Below are 23,946 nucleotides of genomic sequence, written 5' to 3' on the forward strand. Positions count from 1 at the left end.
ATGGCATAGAAAGCATGTCATTCAACAATGCAGGGCCTTTCCCTTCCCTCTGTAATCCTTTCAACATGGTAAATATTAACTTAACAGTCAAACTGAAAAAATAGCTAACATTTGTACATCATTTACACATTGGTAATCATAAAGCTTACAAAGTCACCAGCAGCAATCTACCTTTTTATGTCTTGGTTTGAATCTCCCATGCAGTAAAGAGAAGGGGGAGGGGCCGTTTCCAGGGGGATATACATTCTGGTTCCAGTCACATGACAAAAAGCAAAGACAGACCCTGGATTGTAAGTGTGAATCATAAATGTTACACATTTTCTCTCAACGGGAACATCTTCACATGTGTTCACACGTTAAAAGAAATGTCACAGGGTATTTCAAGAAATACATGTACATTACTCCAAACAGGACTTCTGTAGTCTACATGGCAGTTTTATGAGCAATTATCAATAGCTACTTACTTAAGTACTTACTTTCATTTGACCACTGACATGCATTCTGAAGAGTTAAGTTTATTTCTGTTATTACCAGGTAGGAAAATCCATGAACGCTTATGAACAACATGACACAGACAAGGAAAAGACCCACTTCAAGATAAATGTTTTTAAAAAGTTCCTGTTCTGTAACCTTTCAGATACACCAATGTAACGTCTGTGGGAAATACATCACACTGAATAAAATAAAAGGCAAACAAACAACCTCAACAAATGTAACTCAAATATGGAATTATACGGACAGACAGACATTAGTGGATGAATGAGCAGTTCAGTATGTGGGACACAGACTGTGTGGCTTTCAGCAGTCTGCCACTGACCCTTCAAGCGATTTACTATGGATCCAAATATGACATCTGAAGACGTGCAGAATATCTTCAGAAAAGCTTTAGATTAAAGATTAAAAAACATAAAGGAATGCATAAAACAATAAGTGCTTACTAAAAATATAAAGACACACTTTCATTGTTATTGTGTTTCTCCAGCCCAGAGATATCTGACTTTTTCCATTGTATGTCTTTGTTCTGAGTGAACAATAACTATCCATGGCTATTACTGATGATATATCCAGATAGCGTAATTTCATGTCAAGATAAGACTATGTAGTCTGTCAGTTAAATTAGAGCAAACTGTTATCATGATGTCATGGTATGTATGTTGAGCATCATCTCGAGTACATCTAACCACCCTGAAGCCATTTCTAGGCTTGTTAATTCAATGAAGTGGAACGAGAGATATGAGGAGTTTAACAGTACGATGACCCTGTCGCTAATTGCATTCTAACGGGTAAGACACTAAATCTGTAAAATTAAGAACGGTTATGGTTGGTAACAGCTCTGTCTGCTCTATGGTCATGATGCTGTACTCTGCAGAGTCTCTAAAGAGCAGTCCATGGTTTCGGGTCCTCAGAGAGAGCCAACCAGGACCAATGCTATCAATCCCAATACATCATACACACAAGTAATTTCACCATCAGTCTACACCAAAAGAGCTTTTCACAGAGACACTGCACGTCTGTGTAATTCCCTCCGTTCTTCCAGAAAAAGGTTTTGTGGATAATATACTGTTTTGTTTCAATGCTACTGAAACAATTTTGCTCTTTGGGTACAGTCAGCAAACATCTTGATGTTACAATCATTCCTCTATAGACTGGACTAAAACACAGGTCTTTTGTTCACTCATTCACACATACTCTCTCTCTCTCACACACACACTGCATGCACGCGGACACACACAAACACACACACACACGCGCGCGCGCGCGCGCGCACACACACACACACACACACACACACACACACTTACTTTCATCTTCCCCTCTCTTCCTCACATAGAACTCAATGGAATACATTCCCAGGAAGAACCTATCACTAAAATCATTTAATTCTTGACTTTCATCAGCACATATCACTAATTCTGTACCTATAAAACAAGCCTTTAGCCTTCACATCTTAAACATGTGCTGACACTAACCTAAGTAACTTTTGTGTCCTCCAAATTGTGCCAATGTTCACATTCATCTTGGGGTGGCAAACCATGTTCTGCAAAGCTATTGTAGTAACACCATCTAATGAGTCATGATTAATCAAATACTGTGTAACAGAGCTTGACACAACATAAGTACAACAAACCTTTCTCTGTGCCCAGCACAAAGAATACAATCTTGTAATAAACATGTAATTGCAATGTAATGTCATGTAATGTCAATTTAATGGGGGCGTGGTTGTTCAGCAGGAACAGCAGGGGTGAGTAATCAGGGGAAAAGCGCTGACGAGATGAGTTAATCGGACTGTCAGCCAATGCCAGACTGTCTTTCATATTCACAAGTCTGTGTCCCGAAAGATAGACTGCCATGGCTTCAGTCTCCCATATGGAGTGACACTGCACCGCCGGATACATCTCCAGACCCTTTCAAAAGCGGCTCCTCCCTTTTAGACACTGGCCAATCATGTGCTACACATGGAGATGACACAAACAATATGCCTCTCATCTGCAACAAGCCACCTCTACAGCTGCGGTGCTGCATGCAGACGGTAGCACAACGTAGCTCTTCTGGAAGAGAAAAAACACTTTTAATTTCAACTTTACTCGAGATGCGTTAAACTGATTTTAAATCAGAAGCCTTCCCCAGTCAGAACTTCCATAATCACATTTTGTTATTTTGTCAGTAGCATTTTGTTCAATTGTCTTTTTTATTGTGAGAAAAACCTACAAACTGAAAAGGACTTGACTGTTTTGGAATTAACCGCCTCTAACTAGTGGAATGACATCAGAGGAGAATGTGTTGCGTGTGTCTGGTATGAGCTGAATGACGAGGTAGTCCCCACCATGGTCCGATTTCACTCAGGGGTGAAGCTCTGGCTAAATGTCTGAATAGCATCGTTCGGTCTGAATGAGGACAGTAAAGAATGCACTTCATTCTGTCATATGAGAGGCGTTAAACCATGTGTCTATGGCACATTGTAGAATATGTCTCCAAGGAGACAAAGCTGGGTGTCTTAAAGAAAAAGGGAGGGCACGGGTACGCAGACACACGGACACACACCCACATGCGCACATCATAACATGGCCAGAAAATGGGGCCTGCTGTGAAATGGGGGTATCTCTGAAACATGTCCACATTCAGGATGGAGGGAGAGGGGGATGAGTGGGACTTGGGCTTTCCTTTTCATCTCCAAAACCAAGGCGATAAACTTCTATACAACACAAACATGAGGAAAATGTAACTTAGATTTTTTTTCCCAACAGTTTAAAATATAAAATTCAAGTGCAATTAAAGTTCCAAATATTAGTTACATCACATACATTTATATCTATTGTAACATCTATTACTTGCAGGTAGTTTTTTTATCTTGTTATAACTTTCTTTTTAAACAATCCATATAGACTTTTTTGTCTGTTCTTTCATAGTGAAAGTACAGGAAGGTGTGGAATGGGTCTGGATTTTATATTTCATTTATATTTCTCATATTTTCCCATATTCAAATATTTTATATAAAAAAACTTTAAGTGCACTAATAATTTTATAACCTTAATCATGTGCACAACAGGGGACTAAAAAAAAACAAAAAACAAAATAAAGATATACATGTATGTGTGTGTTAATGTACTCAGGCACACGCAGCATACATACATTCACACACACACATATATGCGCATATACACACACATACAAGTCAGATATCCATGATATGGGCTTCCGCAAGTTCTAGCGTATAAATATTCCTTGGCAAACAGGCGCGTGGAAAATCTTTAAAGTCAAAACGAGGACTACAAATGAAAGGCTGAAGGAGAGACCGCTTCCTGTTCCTCTGTGGGGGGGGATGCTGGGAGATGGCAAGCGTGCAGGGGCGCTGTGGCAGGGCCGAAGGGTGGGTGGGGGGGATGTGGGGGGTGGTCCGGGGACTGGACTATTTGTACGGCCGTAGAAACCTGGAGACTTTGGAGCGCAGCAGTTTGATGAAGGACCTGGGGAACATGTCCTTGGCTGTGTACTGGAAGTACTTCTGGGGGTGGGCCAGCACGTCGAAGAGCGCCTTGATCAGCTTCTTGTCCTGATGGGGAGAGACAGAGCATTGGGAAATTCATTCCCCCCCCGTGGATCTGAGGGGAAGGTCTGGCCTTCTCCATTCTGGTCGCAAACCATAATGCTTAAGACTGAGCGCCCCCTGCTGGACTTCATTCTTCATTCTCAGCTCGTCCCATCATCAAAATATGCACTCAGAAACATTCACAAAAACTGAAAATTGTGAGTTCGCCAAAACCTTTTCATAACAGCACATGAAAAAAGAACAGGGGTGCAGAGGCTTTCATATGCCAAATAAAGTACAACTGTTCTTGACAAGATCTATTGAAAATTCTGGGAAGGAACGGAAAAGCACATACCTTTAATATTTCTTGGTGATTTTCGGAGGCGTACAACCTTCCATCTCGAACAATGTCTTCAATCAGCTGCTGGTAGTCCTCTGTCACAAAACAGCAATTTAAAAAAAAAGATTACAAAAGGTAAGAAAGAGCAATCAATGCACGAAAAATCTTTCACTGACAACACCAATGAAATAGTTTAATGCGAGTGAGGCATATCTGGCTGAAGCACATGTGCTGAATTTGGAGAAGGGGAAAGGGAGTGTGAGGTGAGAGAGGGGCACCTTACCGTCATAGGTGACGTAGGGCACTTGGAAGCCCTTTCCACTGTTACCCTCATTGGACTTGAACTGGATCCACAGCTTGCGGGACCTGGAGGTGAAGGCAATGGGCCTCTCGTAGGTCTGACAGGTCTCATAGGTGGTGATGGAGGTGGGGAGCGCTATGGGGAGAGAAATGACAGCGCTGAGTATTCTCCGAGCAGCTTGAGGCTCACAGGAATTAGCTAACTAGCCATGTGGTACTGAGCGAGAATGGATCAAATCCTGCTGTCCAGGACTGCTCTGACATGAGGGGAAAACTCCCATGTGCTAGATCCTGCTAAACCAACCACACAAGACAAACCAACAAGACAAGAAAATATGAAAAGGCTCAAATAGCCCCAAAAAATCATTCATTTAAATTGAATTTACTGTTACGCTTAATTCAGGCATTATTAGTGCACAGTGCACTCTGATTATAGGTAACTACCTGCCATACCAAAAGGGGGCCTTAATATCCCTAAAACCCCCCAGATTACTCACTTCTCTATTAGTTACTTTCATAAAAATATGAAGGGGGACACACTGATTACTGTTTTGTCCCTGTGCTGTTCATTTACATGTATCTTTGGGCTAATATTTCCTCACACAGCACACCAGTGAACATTTCTCCCGTCCCGCCCCCTCCCTGGTGGTTTGACACATGATTCTCCTCCCTACCACTCTTCCTCATGACCAGCACGTCGCCACACTCATCCTCGATGGGGAGGAAGATCTCTGGGACGACGATGAGGATGCGTCTCTTTGGCGGAGGGTTGATGTTCCAGACGCAGTCCACATTGGAGGGGTAGTCCCCGGGGTAGTTCGGTGACTCGATGTAGCCCGTGTAGTCTCCTAGCTCGCCCCCACACATCTGGTCTGGGGACACATTGGAACGATTCACTGACACGCTCGGCTATGAAAACCTATTTTATTCCAAGAGAAGCCATTCACAGCAATAGGATTCTCTAAATATGGTCATGCGAGAGAGTTTTTAGAGGTGGAAACAGCAGAAGGACTCCTAATTAAGGGCTCTCACATTGACTGAGTAAGACTGTCATCTTGGAGTCCCAATTCAGAACTCTTTCTTTGTTAGTGTGAGACACCAGTCAGATTCCAGAATACAGGTTCTTACTTTCTTTGACAGTGTGAGATGCCAGTAAGGTCCCAGATTAAGGACTTTTGCTTTGACAGCGTGAGACACCAGTCAGACTACTGAATGAGACCCCTTGCTTACCCTGACAGTGTGAGGCACCAGTCAGACTCCAGAATACAGGCTCTTACTTACTTTGACAGCGCGAGATACCAGCTGGACAACTAAATAAGGACTTTTACTTTAACACCTTGAGACACTGGTAGGTTTCATGAAAAAGGAACTCTTACTTTTACAGTGCGAGACATTGGTGGCTCCATCAAAGTCCGTGGTGGTGTTCCCAGGGCAGGTGATGCAGTAGTTCTGGCCGAACTCGGACTGGTAGGTGCCGGCCGGGCAGCGGATGCAGCGGTGTGTGGTGGAGTTGTAGTGGTGTCCGGGAGCGCAGTGCACTGTGACACACAAACCCAGACACATGGCTCTGAGCTGAAAGACTCTGACTCAGACTCGAACTTTCCTGCCTGGGTCTCAGGCCCAGCGTGAACAATTTCAGATGTATGCATCTGAGCTGAACTTAGTGACACTGAAATATATGGCGGTTAACTTGTGGTTAATACATTCCCGGGTCTGAGAGTGTTGTTAGGCTGGTCTGACACTGTTGCTCATTCAAGCTCATTCAAGTAGATACACTTCTGTGTCTGAGATTTCCTCTTGTGCTGGAAGTTGCTCTGGATAAGGGCATTTGCTAAATGAGTGTACTTTAATGCATATGCGAGACCTGTGCTGGGCAACGTGTGTGACGTGGTTGAGGATGTACGGGATGCTACCTTTAGCTTCGCAGTCCTTGAAGGACACGGCCCCCTCGTGTTTGGTCATGAGCCCCCCTCCACAGGGGAAGCAGAGCACCCGCCCGGGCTCCGGCTGGAACGTCCCGAGGGTGCAGGGCTGGCAGGGCCGGAACCCGTCTGAGGAGAAGTGACCCGGCGGGCACTGACCTGGGACCGGGCGAGAGACATGGGGCGGCATGCTGCTGTGACATGGAGTGACCCAACAGGCATGGCCATTAACAAGCACACCCTGCAGACAGGTACTCAACTACACACGCTCATTTCCTGCATACATTTCACACTATTTTTATTATTTTTCTGCTCCGTTAATCTGTCGAGCTACCCAAAAACCTCTCAGAAGATACACGTCAAACACTTGATAAAAGGCTTGCTTCTAAAATATGGGCTCTGCATGACAAAAGATATTTCACAGTGCATCCTTGTACTGCAGGAAATTGACTGGCTTCACTGTCAGACACCCTCCATCTCTCGTCCACTAGGTGATGCCAAACACCCAATTGTGGGATGAGCTCGGTATCACTGAAAAAGTAGTTTTTAAAAATTGATTTGATTTGAAACAGTGTGATGATTAGTTTAACATGCATTAGGTCCCTGATGTTCTCTGGGATTCACACTGAGGGCTCCCATACTTAAGATAATTAGCATCTTTAAATGATCTAACGTTTGATGACAGGAATAATTCAGTCAATTACACTGGCTCTCTGGGTATATCCACTGTTTACTGCAGAATTGCCTATGCTGACTGTAATCAGGCTGTTGTGCATAAGGCTGACCGCAGTGAGTGATGTCACAATTAGTGACGTCACAGTGAGTGACGGTCAATCTCTAAATTGATACTGGGTGTTTTTTTTCAGTGGCTGTGGCTTCCCTGGGTCTGCTAATACACACACAGGCACACAGTGTTTAAGTGCACACACCCACCTCCGCACTCAGACACGTTCTTGGCTCCGGCGATGCCCTGGCTGTCAGTGCTGGGACAGGGTTCGCAGGAGAGCTGGCCGGGCGTGTCCTGGTAGGTGCCAGGAGGGCACTGCATGCACTGCTCCTGCTCGCCGCTGTAGTAGGTCCCCACACTGCAGCTGACTGCGAGACACAGCAGGGGAAAGCCAGTCAGATGTTTAATTAGACCCCGTGTAATCCATTAAACCTTCACCACTGAGGGGGCAGCACCACAGACATTGCCACTCTTAGAGCAGCATTACTGATTGACATGAAGCGATAGAACACTATTGGAAACATTTCTCAAAATCTAGTTAGCAACTTTTCGGATTCTTTAATGGTTGTTTACTTCCTGACAATGAATCCAGCAACTCAAGAGCAGCCTGGAGACGCCCACTTCGATCTGCACCGGTTACTCCCTCTTCATGAACCACACTCTGCACTCTTTACCTCTGTTTGCAGTGCAGAGAACTTTGCATTGCAGGTGCAGCAACAAGAAGACTGACAGATGTACAGATACATACCATAATGTTGTTTATAGATAGTATTGACATTGTGTTATTATGCTGAGATTATGACATCATACTGTCATATATGTCATGACTTAAATATAGTGACTTGCAGAGAGAAAAAGCTGGTAGGAGAGTAAAGTAGGCCCCTCCCTCTGTGGGCGGGGCCTACACTCACCACACTTGCCCTCCTGCAGGACCTGGCCGGTGCTGCAGGACTCCTGGTTGCCAGGTGTTCGGGCTGGTTTCTGGGCCACCTCGTACTCCGTGCCCGAGAACTGGATGTAGAACTGCTGTTTGTTAATGGACTTCCTGAGGGTCCGCATGGCCATCTGCAGCTTCTGCTTCATCTTCTCCCTCACGCAGTCCATGTTACAGGATTCTGTAATAAACACAGAAACACCATGTTATGGTCCGTGTTGCAGGAGTCTGTCATTAACACAGAAGCACCGTATTACAGTCCATGTTACAGGAGTTAGTGTCGTTAGTGCAGAGAACACATTGTTACACAATTGTTAACACAATCATTAACACAGAAACTCTCAGTCTGTATTACAGGAGTCACAGACACCGTGTTACAGTCCAGGCCGCAGTCATTGTAAAAGCTGGTTAATCTGATTTTTCCGCATGATATAACTGAAGTGACCCGACGGTGACCTTTGACCTTTACCGTGTATGGACTGACCTGAGGCCTCCTCCTCCTTCATCTCCATCTCGAACTCTGCCGTGATGTGCGACACCTCTTTGGAGGGAGACTTCCGCCCCCGCCGGCGCTTCTTGGACGAGTCGCACTTGAGGTTGACGAAGGTCACGTGACAGTCGTCCATGCACGGGAACTGGCCCCCTTCAAGGAGGAAGAGGAAGAGGGACAAATATATGTTGTGACTTCTTGATCAAGCCTCTAGTTTTCAACTTTGACCACGTTAAACGTGAGACATTTCTAGCGCAAGTTTGCGGTCGGTGAAATAATCTTTTTGTACGCATAGTTCTTCGACCACTTCTGCAATTAGAATGTGCAGATGTCAGCTTTTAATGACTGGAAGCATTATTCCTGTACCTTCTAAATGAGCTTAACCTGTATGTAGAAAATATTTTTCTAAAAATTTTTGAAGAATAATTCTGAAATACACCATTTCATCATTGCCTTAATTGTCTCAAAGGCAGTGGTTTCTTTTGGCTCAGTATCTGAATGACCTGTTTCCTTCCCATATAAATCCTAGAGCTGATGTGTAAGATAATGTTTCGATTTATATGAGGTATAGTTGTTCAGAGCGAAATCCAAATTGTGGTCATCACTGTGTAATCCAACACCTGATAGTTTGGTTCTGCAAAGCTGCTTAACAGTGGCTTGCAGCCTGCGTTATGGTAAATGAAAGGATGATATCCCGTTTCCCATTCTGGATATATGTTTGGGTTGTTGACTAGCGCAGAGCCTGGGAGGAGAATGATCTGTTGGGATAATCAGTTTAAAGCTGGTCTTCATTTAATGGAAACATCATTCAGGTCAAGGCTTGATGGAATATGGGGATGATGCTTCCTAAGTGTTATTTTTGCATCCCAAAAAGAGAGACTGAGACTTATGGCACCATATTCCCCAAATACCTTTTGGCACATTTTCAAGACAGTGTTCAAGCAACAGCAACTGTCAGGACAATACTGTTAACACATTCTGTGTCACTCCATGAAGAGACAAAAATCAAAGAGAAAAACCTCTCACAAGATGTGTTAAAAGGTCTTGAAGTGATATTGAAACTGAACTTTATCTACCTTGCACATTCTGCTTGGGGGTATCTTTATGCTTCCCCTTGCTGCGAGGTTTCAGGTGGCACTTGGCGTCCTTAATCTTGAAGCGGGCCTTCTGTTTGATGGGCGGAGCTAAACTGTCTGATGGATTAAAAGGAGAGACATTACTTTCCAGTGGAAAAAAGAACTTCAACACATTCCATTTGTTCAACACATTCCATTTGCTCGTTTCACAAGCGAAAATCCTTTTGGGTCCAGGTTTGGGTCAAGTTCGGGTCAGCGTTCTAAAATGACACCAAACACACTGCTGGCCTCTTTGCTCTGGTGCATTACGGCACATCAGAGATAGAAACGAAATGAATTCAAAACACCGCTGAATATTTTGCTTCTCGCCGTTCATGCCTGATGACATCATGGCTAAACCAGCAGGGATGACGACAGTTTTTTGAAAGCTCCTCTTAGTGTCAGTATTTTATTCACTGCCATTGGACAGAAATCCCTTTACACCTCTGGGTTCTTGGGATGTCTGCCAAGAATAATTTTGTGTATGTGGAGTCGAGACAGCACGACAGTGCTGAGCTCCCTCATAGTGTGGATGGATAGAGTGACAGCGCTGAGATCTCTCAAAATGTGGAAACATAGTGGCAGTGGAGGGAGGGGGGGAGAGAGACAGAGAGAGGGAGAGAGTCAGAGAGAGAGAGAGAGAGGCAGACAGAGAGAGGAGAGACATGTATACTTATTCTGAGAGAGAAAAGGGCAGGAAGGATACACTTAAATGCTCTAAAATACTTTGGCAACAGCAACACCTATCACACCACTAAATGCCAGTTTGAATCATCATGTCCAATCGAGAGAGAGAAAGAGACAGAGGGCGAGAACAAGTTGTATAATCAGTGTAACCTGGAGGATGTAGAGATAGGCAGAGACTTCCTTCCCTTCTGCCCCAGTTTCTTCCCCATTCAATACAAGTTTTTCCACAGATTCTGTCAATTAATCAAGCACTTCATCTACCCATATTAAAAAGACAATGAAAATCCTACTCGGGGGCGATACTGAAACTGTGGAGATGGTAGCTCAAATGGTCCATTCCTGCGATCCTGCTTGAGAAGGAAAACTTTTTTTCATGAATGCTTTGTTCGTGTTTTACCATTTTATTGCTGCTTGCAAATATTTTACAAGCCCCCCCGCTTTTGAAACACAAGATAACGTGTCGTGTAAATAAAGCATTTTTGAATTTGAGTTTGAAACTGAGAGAGACGGAGAGAGAGGGGCAGGCACAGACAGTGTGGCTCCGGTGGCTCTGAGGATACAGAGCTGCTGTTACAGCCCCGTCTCTCTGATCTCCCTGCTCCTCAAACACACTGATCCTCAGACTCCCGTTGGCACCCGCGAGTGCCCGGGGTGGGGGGGGTTGGGGGGGGGCTCTGGAAGGGTGAGACTGTGTCGGCAGTCAGCGGGAGGGCGAACCGGGCGTCGGAGGCAGCGGTGAGCGCCTCTGTGCACACTGCCGGTTTGTCCCGGTCTGACCGCAGTCACGGGACGGCCGTTTAAAGGTCTTCCCCTCTCCCAGCGACCACATGAATACAGTCTATTTTCAATGTGGGAGAGGATGGCGTAGCAGCCGGACACATAATGAAGCAGTCAACCAACAGCTACCCGAGCGGTCTCTGTGGGCTAGCCAGGCTTCACGGAAGGCTCTCATTTCCCATATTTAAGCACTGGCAGTAACAGTCTCTGACATTATTGGAAAGGTCCGAAACTGGAGATATTTAAATGAGGTGAAGCCTGATTACAGACAGCAGAAATGGAAGGCTTCTTTATCAGCCAGTAGTCTTCTGTGTCGTAGATGATGTGACTAGCGAGGCAGGGTGCTCAAGCCTCCATTCAGACTAAACACAGTACATTTTGTCCTTGGTTTTGAGCGATACATTTAAACAATAAAAAGCCTCAGCAAAATTATGTCTTTTAGATACTCAATGTGAACTCAGTAGTAAGTGAAATTAACAGTGAATGAATTTATGCAGTCAGTCTCAGTCCTTCTTGATTCCATTTATAGCTGACAGAACAAGCAGTATTTACTAATATAACCCTTTACAGTAATTCCAAAAAATGTTCCGTGAACAAAAGTTTGCAGAATTGACTAATAATCTGGGCTTGTTCACAGTAAAATAATTTCAGACTACACAGTCTGACCTATGTCAATTTCAGTATCTTAGCTTTTGTCAGCTTCTTCCAAGCTGAACTGGTATTAGTTTCTAAGAGGCTTTGAAGGGGAAAACAGACTGAAGGTACCAGAGCTGTGGTTACCCGCAACTGTGGATGTGCTGACAGTGGGGCCTTAGGAGGCATGCAGTGTTGATCAGAGTTGAAAGAAGAAATTAGTCTCTGCTAAATTCTTCATCGTTTTCTTCCTGTAACGTGTGGACACAGCCAAAAATATCAACAGAAGTGTCAAACACTAAGTCTCCAAAGTGTCCAAAAACATCCAGAGCTGTGATGCGTGGAGCATTAAGTCTGCAGCTGTGTGAAGAAGCTGGAAGACATTATCAAACACTGACAGGTTTGAATCCCGTCCCGTTACAATGGACCAATTCAGTTATAAAACGAGAGTGAGAAAACCATCACCTGCAGTACATAGACATGCAATCGACTGAGGAGCTGAAAACTCAATCAGTGGCATAGTTCAGCTTTACAATTAGTGGGATCTTTGTCTTTTTTGAGTAAAAAGGAGAGTGGTATATTGTTTAGCAGGGTCAGAGAGAAAGCGGACTGTGCGTAGACTGTGTGGAGCAGGAGGGAGCAGTGTATGAATCTAAGGAGAGGGGTTTGAGTGGAGGGCCTGGGGGTAAAATGAGGACAGCCCAGCGTGGGCAGAGGGGAAGTGTGTTTGGTGCGCCCGGCGCAAAGATCTCACACGACCCCCAGACATTGCGTGACTCTAGACCGCTGTCTGGGTTCCCCTGGTGCTCTGGGACGTCCCGAAAACACAGGATCTCCAGCTACCGTACAATGGCCCTCACACAAGGGAAACCCAACTCTCCTGAGCTCTCCGTGAGGACTGTAAAAGAGCCGGCCTCTGATAGCCGGCAGCCTCAGGACGCGCGGTGCGCAGGAGTCGTCGGGTTCGACGCGGCCGCTTGGTTTCCACGGCTCACATTAATGCCGTCCCCCATGTCACTCACCAGCGGAACAAGCAGCCAGGCTGGCCTTTCATACTCACTGAGGGTTTTTTCTTTTTTTCATTCTTTTGGTTGCGCAAATGTCTGGCCTATTCCAAGACATACAGCATGCTGAAGGAAATATAGGGCTGACAATACCAAGAGCAATAAAAATCGGAATGCATTTCATGTCTGAGGGAAAAATGAAGGAATTTCACTTCCTTTTTTTCTGGGACATACCGAGGCCATTAAGTGAGCCCGTGACGGGGAACACTAACGATGGAGAGAACACGATCGAGATGGCAACATCGGAGGGCGGAAAGAGCCAGAATGGGATCAGCAGTGCTGTAGGGCGGGTGGAGTCTACCGAGGTGTCCTTCACCTCTTTCCCTGGCGGTGCAGTGGTGACTGCCATTTCACCCCACTCACATTACGAGGTCGCTTCCGCTATGTACCCCAACCTCAATGTTCCAACAGACCACAAGCGGATAATTAAGGGCCCTTTGTTCATAAGGTTCTTGCGCTGCGTTGTTTGACATTATAACGGCTCATTTCTAGACAGGTCATATTTTCGGATCAGCGATTGATTGGTGGCATTGCAAGGCTCTGTCGTTGGGTACAGCTCTCGAGGTTCGGAGAGTGATGTACCTGCACAGCTGAGTGAGGCACCAGTGGCGTTCCTCTTCTGGGGGGCTTTCACAGACTGAACTGGGACTCCACAGCTGAGGGTGTAGCTGTTCTCTGAATCTAAAGGACAGAGGGACACACAGACACACGCACACACACAAACACCATGTCAGCCTGATTTGGATCAATGCAGAGGATCAATGCTACCCTCCCATGTCAGAAACCCAATCCTCGCCACGCGTGTATCCCATTCCACATGAGGAAACGTGAGCGGAGCGGGCCCTGCCGGCCGAAATCGATGAGCTGCTCAGACGCGACCTCTGCTCCTCCTACGGGGGCGGCTGATGCCGTTAGGCGCGCCCTGCTTGTCTCGATCGGGGCGCGGGGCCGCAAGGGCTCGGGGCCGCCGCGGGCGCGGGAGGAGCTGTCAGGGTGACGGAGTGGTGTTCCGCGCGCTGGAGAACACTCTGACCGGGCCCCCTCCCGCCGCAAATCGTCCGGTGGCAACTCCCCTGTTTCTCTTGGCCCTGGGGCTCGCGAGAGCGCCGAGTTCGGGAGATTAAAGGAGGGATTATATTGCTTTGCTATTCCCTGATTATCTAAGGGCCTAAGGAGCCCAGGAGAACAGCGGCTGCCATCTGACACGCAGTCAGAAATGGACACCACTAAATATCAGAGAGTGGAATGATTAAATAAAGCGCGAGACACTTTGCTAAAGGAAACAAAGTCCGTGCCAGACCGCCGCGGTCTATTCTCTCCTCTCTTTTTCAACACTGACATTTTCCAAAAGATATTAAGGCATAAATTTCAAATCATATTTAAGAGCAGCCGAGTCCTCTCGGCCCCTGTTCGGCCAATGCAAATAAAACAGAGGTTTCTTTAAAATGTTACAGATCCATTCAGGATATCGGGCAAGAACCAGGCTTTTAATCATTTAGTGTCAGATGGCCTTTAAAATTAAATAATTTAAAATATACCCACCATAAAGATCTTAATGTATAATAATCTACTCTTCATTTATCGAAACTTACAGTGAACATAACATGTACGTATTTATGAAAAAATACTTGAAATAATCTCTTTAAACGTCAATGAATTAGAATAAAGTTGTTGTAGCTTGCAGGCTGAAGAGCTGACTTTGACTTTGAGCTCAGTTTTATTTAATGAAACAGCAGTATCTTCAGCTTTTATCCGGCTCCTGTGCTGAAGTGATCTGTGTTGAGCACGTTTGTCCATTAGAGGCCAGTAGAGAGTAAAGAATGGCTGGAGTTCTGTTCCCCGCGTCAGCGATGGTGGCAGTCAGTGTGAGGGGGCTCTGATGGAGCCAGCTGTAGAGCTGTGGCCCTGACTCACCTGTGGTGAAGAGAGCGTTGGAGGGGCAGGACAGCGAGCACGCCTCCACGCCGCCTGTCTTGGTGCAGCTCAGCTGGGCTCTGGGGGCGGGTTTTCCGTTGGGGAGGCACTTCACCGCCTCTGAGGAAGAGGAGCCGGGGTCACATTACCATGACAACCACCTGACCCGGTGAAGCCTCTGACCCCACGCGCACACACACACACACACACACACACGCCTTGCCTAGTGCTGACGCCTTAGCTGGGAAAGAGTGAAAGCTCGGTCAGAGGCGTGTGGATGTTTGATGGAGGGAAGGAGACGGGGCGACGCAGGCTGCTTACCGAGGCAGTCCTTCTTGTTCCAGTGCAGCTTCTGGCCGGGCGGGCACACGCACTCGTAGCTGCCCAGCGTGTTCACACAGCCGTGCTCGCAGCTGCCGTTATTGATGCTGCACTCGTCCACGTCTGGAACGCAGAACGCACAGCTCAGACACACTGCATCGCACACACCCACTCTAATCACCTATTATTAATGAACATTTAATATCCAAGGTGCCTTAAGGTGCTTCCATTTCAGTGTAATTTCTGGAGCCACTTTTATAGATCTGGATGACGATGCAAACAGAAATTGGAAAATGGCTTGAACTACAGCGTGAGACGCTGGGCTATTTTTCAATTATTTCTGTTTTGTACAGGGGCTGTAAGTGCTACTGCTGTTTTGTCCAGTCAACCATGGCATATTTAGTCTGCCCTTGAGAGCCTTACAGTGGGTGTCATTAAGGAAATGGAAAGTGGTTCGCCGTAGCTCAGCTAGGCGTGGCAGCGTTTGGTCACACAGACAGCTGTTAAACCTGCTGCTTCACCTCTCCAGGTGGCTGACAGGTGAATGCTGGGCGGAGTAGCAGCAGCAAACACCAGGGGCCAGGGGATGGGTGAGTATGTGACTGTTTGTACCCTAATTCTATATCACTACTGGTGACGGCTGTCATTCCTGTCTCCTCTACTCTGCTCTGAAAACCTAGCTGCAGTGTGAGGCGGAAAGCTCTGGGTCGTGCCCCACGTGCTCACACCCCACCTGGGACCCAGCTGCGATATCCTGGAGCAAATCACTTCACCTGAGCCATCCCGTTCGTGAGTCTGCCTTGGGTAAGATCACTGTGAATAATTATGCCATTCCTTTATGTGCTGCCTTTCATTTCAAACCAAAACCTTGAGGAAGAACAGTGGTTCTGCATGTGGGCGTTACAAACAATTACGTGTGGACGTCTCAGCCATCCGTCTGACACGAGGCAGAGCGGGGACCCACAACCAGTGTGATGTGGAGACTGAGAGACAGATGGGGGGGGGGACTCACCCCCGCAGTGCGTCAGCCCATACAGCGTGTAGCCTGGTTCACACACACACTCAAAGCTGCCCGGGTAGTTGATGCAGGTGTGGTCACATGTCCTTTCAAAAGAGCACTCGTCAATATCTGCCAGGGGAAAAAAAAAAACATCTTAGTGACATGCTTCTTAACAGAATTTAAAGAAGGTTTGAAAGGGGAAATCAAGGCAATGTTGTGATTCAAGAAACAGATTGCCTTAAACATTGTGAAAATGGCCTGCTATTGTATTTTAATTGAACTTCTCATTTATTTTTTCATGAACTCCTTGTTGGGAGTTTGAGTCTGACTGGTGTCTAAATACTAGGTTATCCTTGTCTGGGAACTGTCTGTGTATAGGTCCGTGGTCTGAAGCGCACCACATGTGAAGACATGCTTCTAATCATGGTCAAGTTTCTTCAGTGTGTGGGGTCCTAATTACAGTGATATAGCACAGAAGAGGGAGATACATTTTATCTGTACATGAGGCGGTTTAAAATGAATTAAAATGGCCGCAGGTCAGCAGTGAGGAAGCTTGAAACCACCCAAGAGATTCGTGACCATAACAGAGCCAAAACAGAGGTGAAGAAGCGGTAGTTCTTTATAATTCTACAGAAGGGATCTTGCAGGAGGAGGTGCCCTACAGTTTGAGGGTAGAAGGCACTGCTGCTCCTCATCTCTCAATGAGAAACTGGTGCTCTCCCAGCAGTCAATCTCCCTCAAGCAATTCAACCTGCGTTCAGTGCTTCATGAAGTTCTGCTTGCCCTCTCTGCGGTTCAGTCTCACGTCACCGTTCTATTTACAGTCAGATGTGCTAATAAACACGACCGCAGTGGTGAGCCAACAGTTGCCTTAATCGGATTAAGCCGCATCTTTTTGTAAAGTAATAAGGCGCAACAAAAAATGAAAACATGACAAACATATTTTAGAAATTATGTTACGAAAGGCCCGGAGTGGACATGGGAGAGGTTACAGAGCAGAAGCAGCCCCAGACGGGATTCGATAAAGAGCTCCACTGTGGAGACAGGCATCATGACCAGAATTAAAATAAACTGCTTCATTACTCACAAGAACGCACAATAAACAGACCCATGAGTCAAAAATAAACAACATTCAGAGGCCGACTCCTTTAATTCCCTGGGGCTTATTGGGTAATTTTGTTTAATTGACAGGAGACAGTTCACGCACATTATTTGACCTTCTTGGGCATCTGCTGAAAGTGGACTGTGGTTCTGACAGGAAGATTCAGTATCCTCTCTGCATAACTATATTAAGGGATTGGCAGTCTATCACAACATCCCATCTGTACAAGTGAGGTATCTATTACAGTGTCCATGCTTAAAGCACAATATTCTCACAAACTTTCTGCAGCATTGCACAACACTGAAGGTATTTGTTAGCTAGCTAAGAGCATCATCTTCAGACGAGACACACTTGCAGTTCAAATCCAGTTCTTTACATTCACTGTGCTTAAATCATTATCATAGATTTATTCCTGCATCCCTAAAAACCACAGTGATCTCTGAAATCCACACTGAGCACGTGTGAGCCCGGGACCTGTCTGGCCATGTGGATGCACAGGCTGTAAGCGTGGGGCATCCATGATTGGTTTCGCCCCTCTAAATCTTCCAGCGCCCGGAAGCCCCGTCAGATCCCGCTGATTTACTGCGGCTACACGGCGTTAAATTTGAGACTTTTGCTCCTCTGGAAACTAAGTGCTTTTTAAGGAGGCGTGCACTGCGGTAGCTCTCCAGGGAGGCTCTGATGAGGTCAGAGGCCGGTCTCTATCAGGGTGAGATGGTGGAGGCCAGACACGGGCACCTTAATAATAAGGAAGCTTGGGAAAGAGGCTTTTCAGAGGGAGAATTAGAGAGAGAGGCAGAGAGAGTGAGATCTCAGAGACTGGCTAGTACAGCTTTAGAGCAGAGACTGAAAAGGCAGGGCACAAGGACTGAGGACTATGGGAATCCCATACAGACTTTCAGAGAAACTGCTGTGCCGAAAAGGCCAAGCAGGCCTGGTTCTGGCCATCAGTCAGTTGGTTAAAAAACACAAAAAATAGAAAACAGTTATTCAGTAGACATGACACAATAGTGACAGTCATGGCCAATACGGGTGCAGTGGAACTTACTTTGGCTTTGAGTCTGAAGAAGGGATCAAACCAGCTCACGAGCCAAGGCTGTTGACCCTCCATTTTGACATCATGAACAGTGAAAAGAAAGGGGGGTGATGGTGGAGGAGGGATGCTGTGAACAGCTAGTGTAAATGGGACCAGTTTCTATAGGAATTGTCTGAAAGGTGGGAGGTGAATCTGGGCATGCGAGAGCTGGGCCATCGTTCCACATGGGGCCACACGACCCTGTGTCAAGACCCTGACAGCCTGCCACACATTATTACACCTCTCCCAGCATGCTTATCCCACAAGCCCTCCCCTTCAGACTGACCAATGGCTGGGGTGGAGCAGCCTAATTAAGCTAGTACACTGGCGGTAGGATACTGACACTCAAAATTGTTTGAGTTGAACTATGTAGCCACAGTACAGAGGGAACGGGGCACAGGAAGGCAAGGAATTAGCTTTCTTCTTAGTTATATGCATTTGCCCTTTGGCCTCCAGTAGTCTACTTCAAAACCCCACAGGAAACCGTGATGACAAACACAGGTTCATTTATGCTCGCCCCCACTTCTAGGAAAAACTTGCGCACCGAATCCTTCAGGCAGTTTGGGAGCTCTCTGTTTATCTGCAGCTTATGTCCATCTGCTTCTGTTCCGTCAGATCTGTGCCCTGCCTCGTCGGCGACATGGTCCTGAACCCTGATTTGGGATACAGTAGAGTAAACTCTCCCCTTTTCGCCTCCCTGTAATTTGCACAGTGAGTCAGACGTTACTGTACACACCAGAGTTAGCCACACGTTGCACAATATAATGACATACTGGTCTTACAGAGTGATGACCTTTCCTGACTCTTCCCTCTGCCTCCCTCTGTTGGGCCACTCTATTGTCCCCTGGCTGTGGATTGGCTGTTTTTTAGCCATACACACACACATATATATGCATGCATGCATACAAACAGGCACGCAGGTGCACACACCGTTCTGTGGCTGGGCAAATGCATTTGTCTGAGAAGACATGAACAGCTGTCATGTTTACAAGTACACCTTTATTTCAGTGATTCATTCCACTGTTCAAGTAAGCTCTAATCAATGGGTCCCATCAGATCAGTCAATCTTTGCTGCAGAGGATTCGTGCTGCACTGGAAACCTCCAGCGGATTATAGATGAGAAACTTAGAGGTATGTGCATGCATGTGTGTGTGTGTGTGTGTGTGAGTGTGTGTGTGTGTCTGTGTGTGTGACTGTGCGTGTGAGAGAGAGAGAGAGAGAGTGTGTGTGTGTGTGTGTGTGTGTGTGTGTGTGTGAGAGAATCTGTTTTTGTGCACCAGAGGGTCAAAGGTTCAAAGCCCAGGAGGGAAATGCCCACCTCCTCAGTGAGGTACCTGAAGCAAACACAGTATAAATGTCGTCCTGGTGTCTGCATCACAGTAGGCTCAATGAAACGAACTCTCAGACTGCACACGCCCACAGACCAGGAAAACTGTGTGTGTTCATTACACATAAAGACCCCGCCCACACTGATTACAAACTCACATCCTAATCACAGCCACTACAATAGTTACAGTGCTGCCCATCAAGAGCTGACTGCCCTGGACCACACACCTGACACACAGACTAAAAGCTGCAGCTGAGCCTTTGTTCACTGATTGGCCAGGTAAGGGAGCAGCATGACATAAAAGCTAAGGAAGTGGTCCTGTAATGTCTTTGATAGCCACGCGCTCTTCCAAGAAGCCACTGAGCAACATAGCCATGTGTCACAGCAGGGGGACGGTAACAGGGCAGAGGAGTTAAGGAGCTGGGCTTGTAACCAGAAGGCTCCGTGTTCAACCCTCAAGGTGGGGGCACCACTTTTACAGTAAATGCCTTGCTGTATAAACTGACATCAAGTGAAGAACGTAAGATGTGCATGGTGAAGGGCATCTGTGGACCAAGTGAAATTAACCACGCAGTAATATAATGACCATGATTAGCCCTCGTCAAAAACGTAGCCCGCGCCTCAGGACAGACTCCCGAAGGGTGGCGGTGAGCTCATGAGAGAGTCGCAGGGGATCCAGTGTCTGCAGACGCTCCAGATGTTCAGATGGTGGTGCGGAGAGACGCAGCCCTGAATTGAAGGTGCAGATAAATCTCACGGCCTGACAGGATCTCTCGTTACATCAGAGCTCTCGGGTTTCTCTCTGGCCTCTTCCTCTCCTCATCATGTCACAGGGTGCATCCAGTTCAGTCGGGAAATGTAACTACAGAATGGCTTCAACATACTGACATTTAACATATCAAACTATATCACAGATGTGCTATTTTTAACCTTCACATTTTTAACCTTGTTCTTACAGCTTTTCTGACTTGCACTTAAAGGATCTTGACTCAATACTTGTGTACAAATCAGTCACTCTGGATGAGAGTGTGTAGGAACTATCAAAAATACTACCAAGACAGACTTTCAAAATTTAAGCAATTTTCAGAGTAAATCTGTATTTTCAATTTATAGCTCAGGGTTAAACTTATTTTAGGATGGATCACAGCAAGCATCTACTGCACAGACAAAGCTATCAAAGATTAGTCAATAATCTCAGTTGTAAATTGTCTGTAAGTAATGATATACTCCACAGCACACTTTATGGTCATGAAGTCAAGAGCATATGGTACCACTGTGCTCTGGGATTGAAAAATATGTGTACTGGTAATGGTTGTATTGGTGTCCAAGTTCCGACAACAAATGAAAGCGTTTGTCTGGATCAGTAATGGTGTGATTGTGCCAGTGGCGAATGCTGAAACATGTCCATACAACTGATTTTCAAATGGAACGAGCGCTAAGCTCATTTCTCTTTCACTGTTACATGACACTAACCAATAAAAAGGAGCCGTGAGAAGAGACCTTTTGGTGTATTTTCTTAGAGATATTTGGTTTTGGGAATAAAAAAACACTGGTGACCCTGCAGGTAAAAATGAGTCAGGTTCCAGGATGCTGATTCCACCAAACACACCGTGTTCCTAAGGCACAGTGCATCTGTGGCTGCACTCAGTCCTTGTGCTGGGCTTAAAAGAGAATAAATGGAAGTGGGGCGACAAGCTCAGAAAGCCTAAAACAGACAGAGAAAGGAGACAGTGCTGTGCAGTCTTTGAGAAAAGAAAAAGGGAGGGAGCGGAAAGGAAAAAGTAACCACAGTCTTAGAACAGCACCTATGCGGCTCATGCCTCTCTGTGCTGTGCAAAGCCATGACGCACCAACGCGCTTTGTTGGCAACGGACAGACACGCATACTTGTGTGCATTCGTTCTTTGTCAAGAAGCAAGGAAGCAAAGAAGAGGCAGCAACCAGACCTGCACAACCACCCCAGCTCGTGCTACCCCCTCCCCAGCCACCCCAGAACAGACAGGTACACTGAAGCATGGAGGAAAAAGAGAACTACTCATTTTAGTGGAAGACGCACAGTATCAGTCTGTTTGGAAACAGGCCCCATAGAACAGGCATTGATACTGATGCAAAACCATCTCACGACGGAAGTTCACCATTCTTCCTGTCTTACCATGCAGGCCAGGAGAGCCCAGTGCTGCTCCTGGAGAGCCGGGCTCCAGGTCACTGTCCAGCTTCAGTCAAAGGGTTTAAAAAGAGGGACCTGCCCTGAATCTGCTCATTCCGGAGAGGGGCTGGGACACAGCATGCTGGTGTCCCATGATGAGGGTGTGCTTGTACATGTACGTGGTTTTGCTTCACCCCACCTCAAAGCACCTCTTTCATATTGCATCACCCACTATTTGCTCAGCAGATGCCATTATCTATGGCAACTGACAAATTTGCAGCAAGCACACTCCTTCATACAGTGGTAGTTTAAATACACCAGAGGGCACCTGGGCTCAGAGCCCACGACCACCTACACCGTCAGCTGTCCCTTTTCCATCACCTGTGAGAGGAAGCAACACCAGCCAATGCCTTCACCTCTGTAAAGCAGTCAGATGCAATCAGTGGGTATTTCAGAGCCTCCTGCCTAGGTGGGGTTTGTATGAGGGAGGTCAGCGTCCTCTCCTCTTTGGCTCCCGCTCATGTTTTTTTATCTGCCATGGCATGCGGAGAAGGAGAGATCGCACAGTTCAGCCATGGAAGCTGGTTCTATTAAAACGCCTGCGGGTGATACAATGCTGAGGGCCACCTGATGCGTGAAAGCCAACTTTCAGGCGTGGTAATGTGCAGTCAATGAGGTGTGCGCTTGTCTCTTCTCACCTATTGTGCAGAGAGCGTATGGGCACAGGTGCCATGTGTACAGTGCAGAGAATGGGAGCCAATAAGACTTTACCATGTTGCACCTTAATATGAGGGGAAAGGAAGGGAGGGTGGTGATCGACCAATTAACATATTAGACCACTCACCTCAGACAGCCAGCCAACCAGGAATAAAAACCCTGTAAATTGATTATCATGGAGGTTATCACAAAGGTCAGCCAAGACTCCAAGGTCTGAGTCTGAGATTGACACAGAAGCAGATGCTGCCTCTGAGACTCACAGAGACTATGACTCTATTCCTGAGGTTTATGGTGAAGAGGGCCACCTTTATCTGAGTTAATTTCCAGAGGCAAGATCAGACCACCTCCTGCTGATTGGCCAGCACTGACAGGGGCAGTGCATTCTAATGGAATATCGACCAAGGAGGCTCACTGAAGCACAGAGGCTTTGAAATTAAACTAGTCTCTTCAAGGGGATGCAGTTCCACTTTTTTTGAGGTGGGCGCCTGTTTGACAATATTCACAGGTAAGAGGGAAAAGTGAGATAAAAATGTGGTAAATTTCCGTACTGGAACATCTGTGTCCTGTCAGCTATGTGTCTGCTGCAGGGAAGCGTTCTCCTGAGAAAAGTCCCGCCCTAAACGCCACATGTCAGGCCACATCAGTGCTCCTGTAGGATGAAATTGCAACATAATCTCCCTGGAAGATTTTGCATTCTTAAACCCATACAAGGTATAAAATGGCTACTTTTTAAAAAAAGCGCTGGGGTATTGACTATTGACAGTTCTGCAAAGAAGTGACCACTGCAGCCAGTGTGATCTGCAGAGAACTCATCCCGGTGCCACCCACACACTTACCCAGAATACAGCTCCTGCTTGAGAGCGTTTGGGTGCTGCCACAGCTACACCCAGGTGGAGTGAGAACGAAGTGTGATGCCTGCTTACTGACCCCAGGGGAGTAGCATCACTGCAACACTCCCTCATTAGCCTCCTGTAAGCCAATTTCATCTGCAGAAGGCCATTACAGAGACAATGAATCGGAGCACGCTGCCTTTTAAAGTCCAGAACATGCTGCTTTAATGGGATAATTAGTGCAGCACTGCTGTGCACTTGGACAGCGAGCCACTTGGATTCGTGCCGTTGACGGCAGTTAACCTCCCCTCAACACTCGTATTCAGGCTCTCTCTGCACAGTTCCTGTTGCAGGCTTATAATTTAGCTCTGTTTTTCATCTTGACTGTTAATCACCGATGTGATTGTATGTATGTACCTAAACTCCTGAATTTTGCATGTCTTGCCATGATGACATTGTAGGTCGTTCTGGCTAAGGCTGCCCACATAGTAAACACAGG

At 46.4% G+C, this 23,946-nt stretch overlaps 1 protein-coding gene across 4 annotated transcripts in view; it reads right to left on the minus strand.

The window, feature by feature from the left end:
- Positions 1–3,907: 3,907 nt before the first annotated feature.
- scube1 (signal peptide, CUB domain, EGF-like 1) overlaps positions 3,908–23,946 on the minus strand; it is an 87,424-nt gene continuing 67,385 nt past the window's right edge. For 2 of the 4 annotated variants that reach the window (XM_036520174.1, XM_036520172.1), the window contains 14 exons: positions 16,264–16,380; positions 15,252–15,374; positions 14,931–15,050; positions 13,571–13,697; positions 9,817–9,929; positions 8,735–8,893; positions 8,228–8,431; positions 7,523–7,684; positions 6,581–6,748; positions 6,044–6,205; positions 5,342–5,539; positions 4,651–4,803; positions 4,383–4,462; positions 3,908–4,051 (listed from right to left, as the gene is read on the minus strand). In XM_036520174.1, coding sequence (XP_036376067.1) covers positions 3,908–4,051; positions 4,383–4,462; positions 4,651–4,803; positions 5,342–5,539; positions 6,044–6,205; positions 6,581–6,748; positions 7,523–7,684; positions 8,228–8,431; positions 8,735–8,893; positions 9,817–9,929; positions 13,571–13,697; positions 14,931–15,050; positions 15,252–15,374; positions 16,264–16,380 — 2,030 coding nt within the window. Of the gene's footprint in view, positions 4,052–4,382; positions 4,463–4,650; positions 4,804–5,341; positions 5,540–6,043; positions 6,206–6,580; positions 6,749–7,522; positions 7,685–8,227; positions 8,432–8,734; positions 8,894–9,816; positions 9,934–13,495; positions 13,505–13,570; positions 13,698–14,930; positions 15,051–15,251; positions 15,375–16,263; positions 16,381–23,946 lie in introns of all 4 variants that reach the window. The other 2 variants (XM_036520175.1, XM_036520173.1) reach the window with 2 other exon arrangements.

The sequence above is a fragment of the Megalops cyprinoides genome, chromosome 25, assembly GCF_013368585.1.
Source record: "Megalops cyprinoides isolate fMegCyp1 chromosome 25, fMegCyp1.pri, whole genome shotgun sequence".
Lineage (NCBI taxonomy): Eukaryota > Metazoa > Chordata > Actinopteri > Elopiformes > Megalopidae > Megalops > Megalops cyprinoides.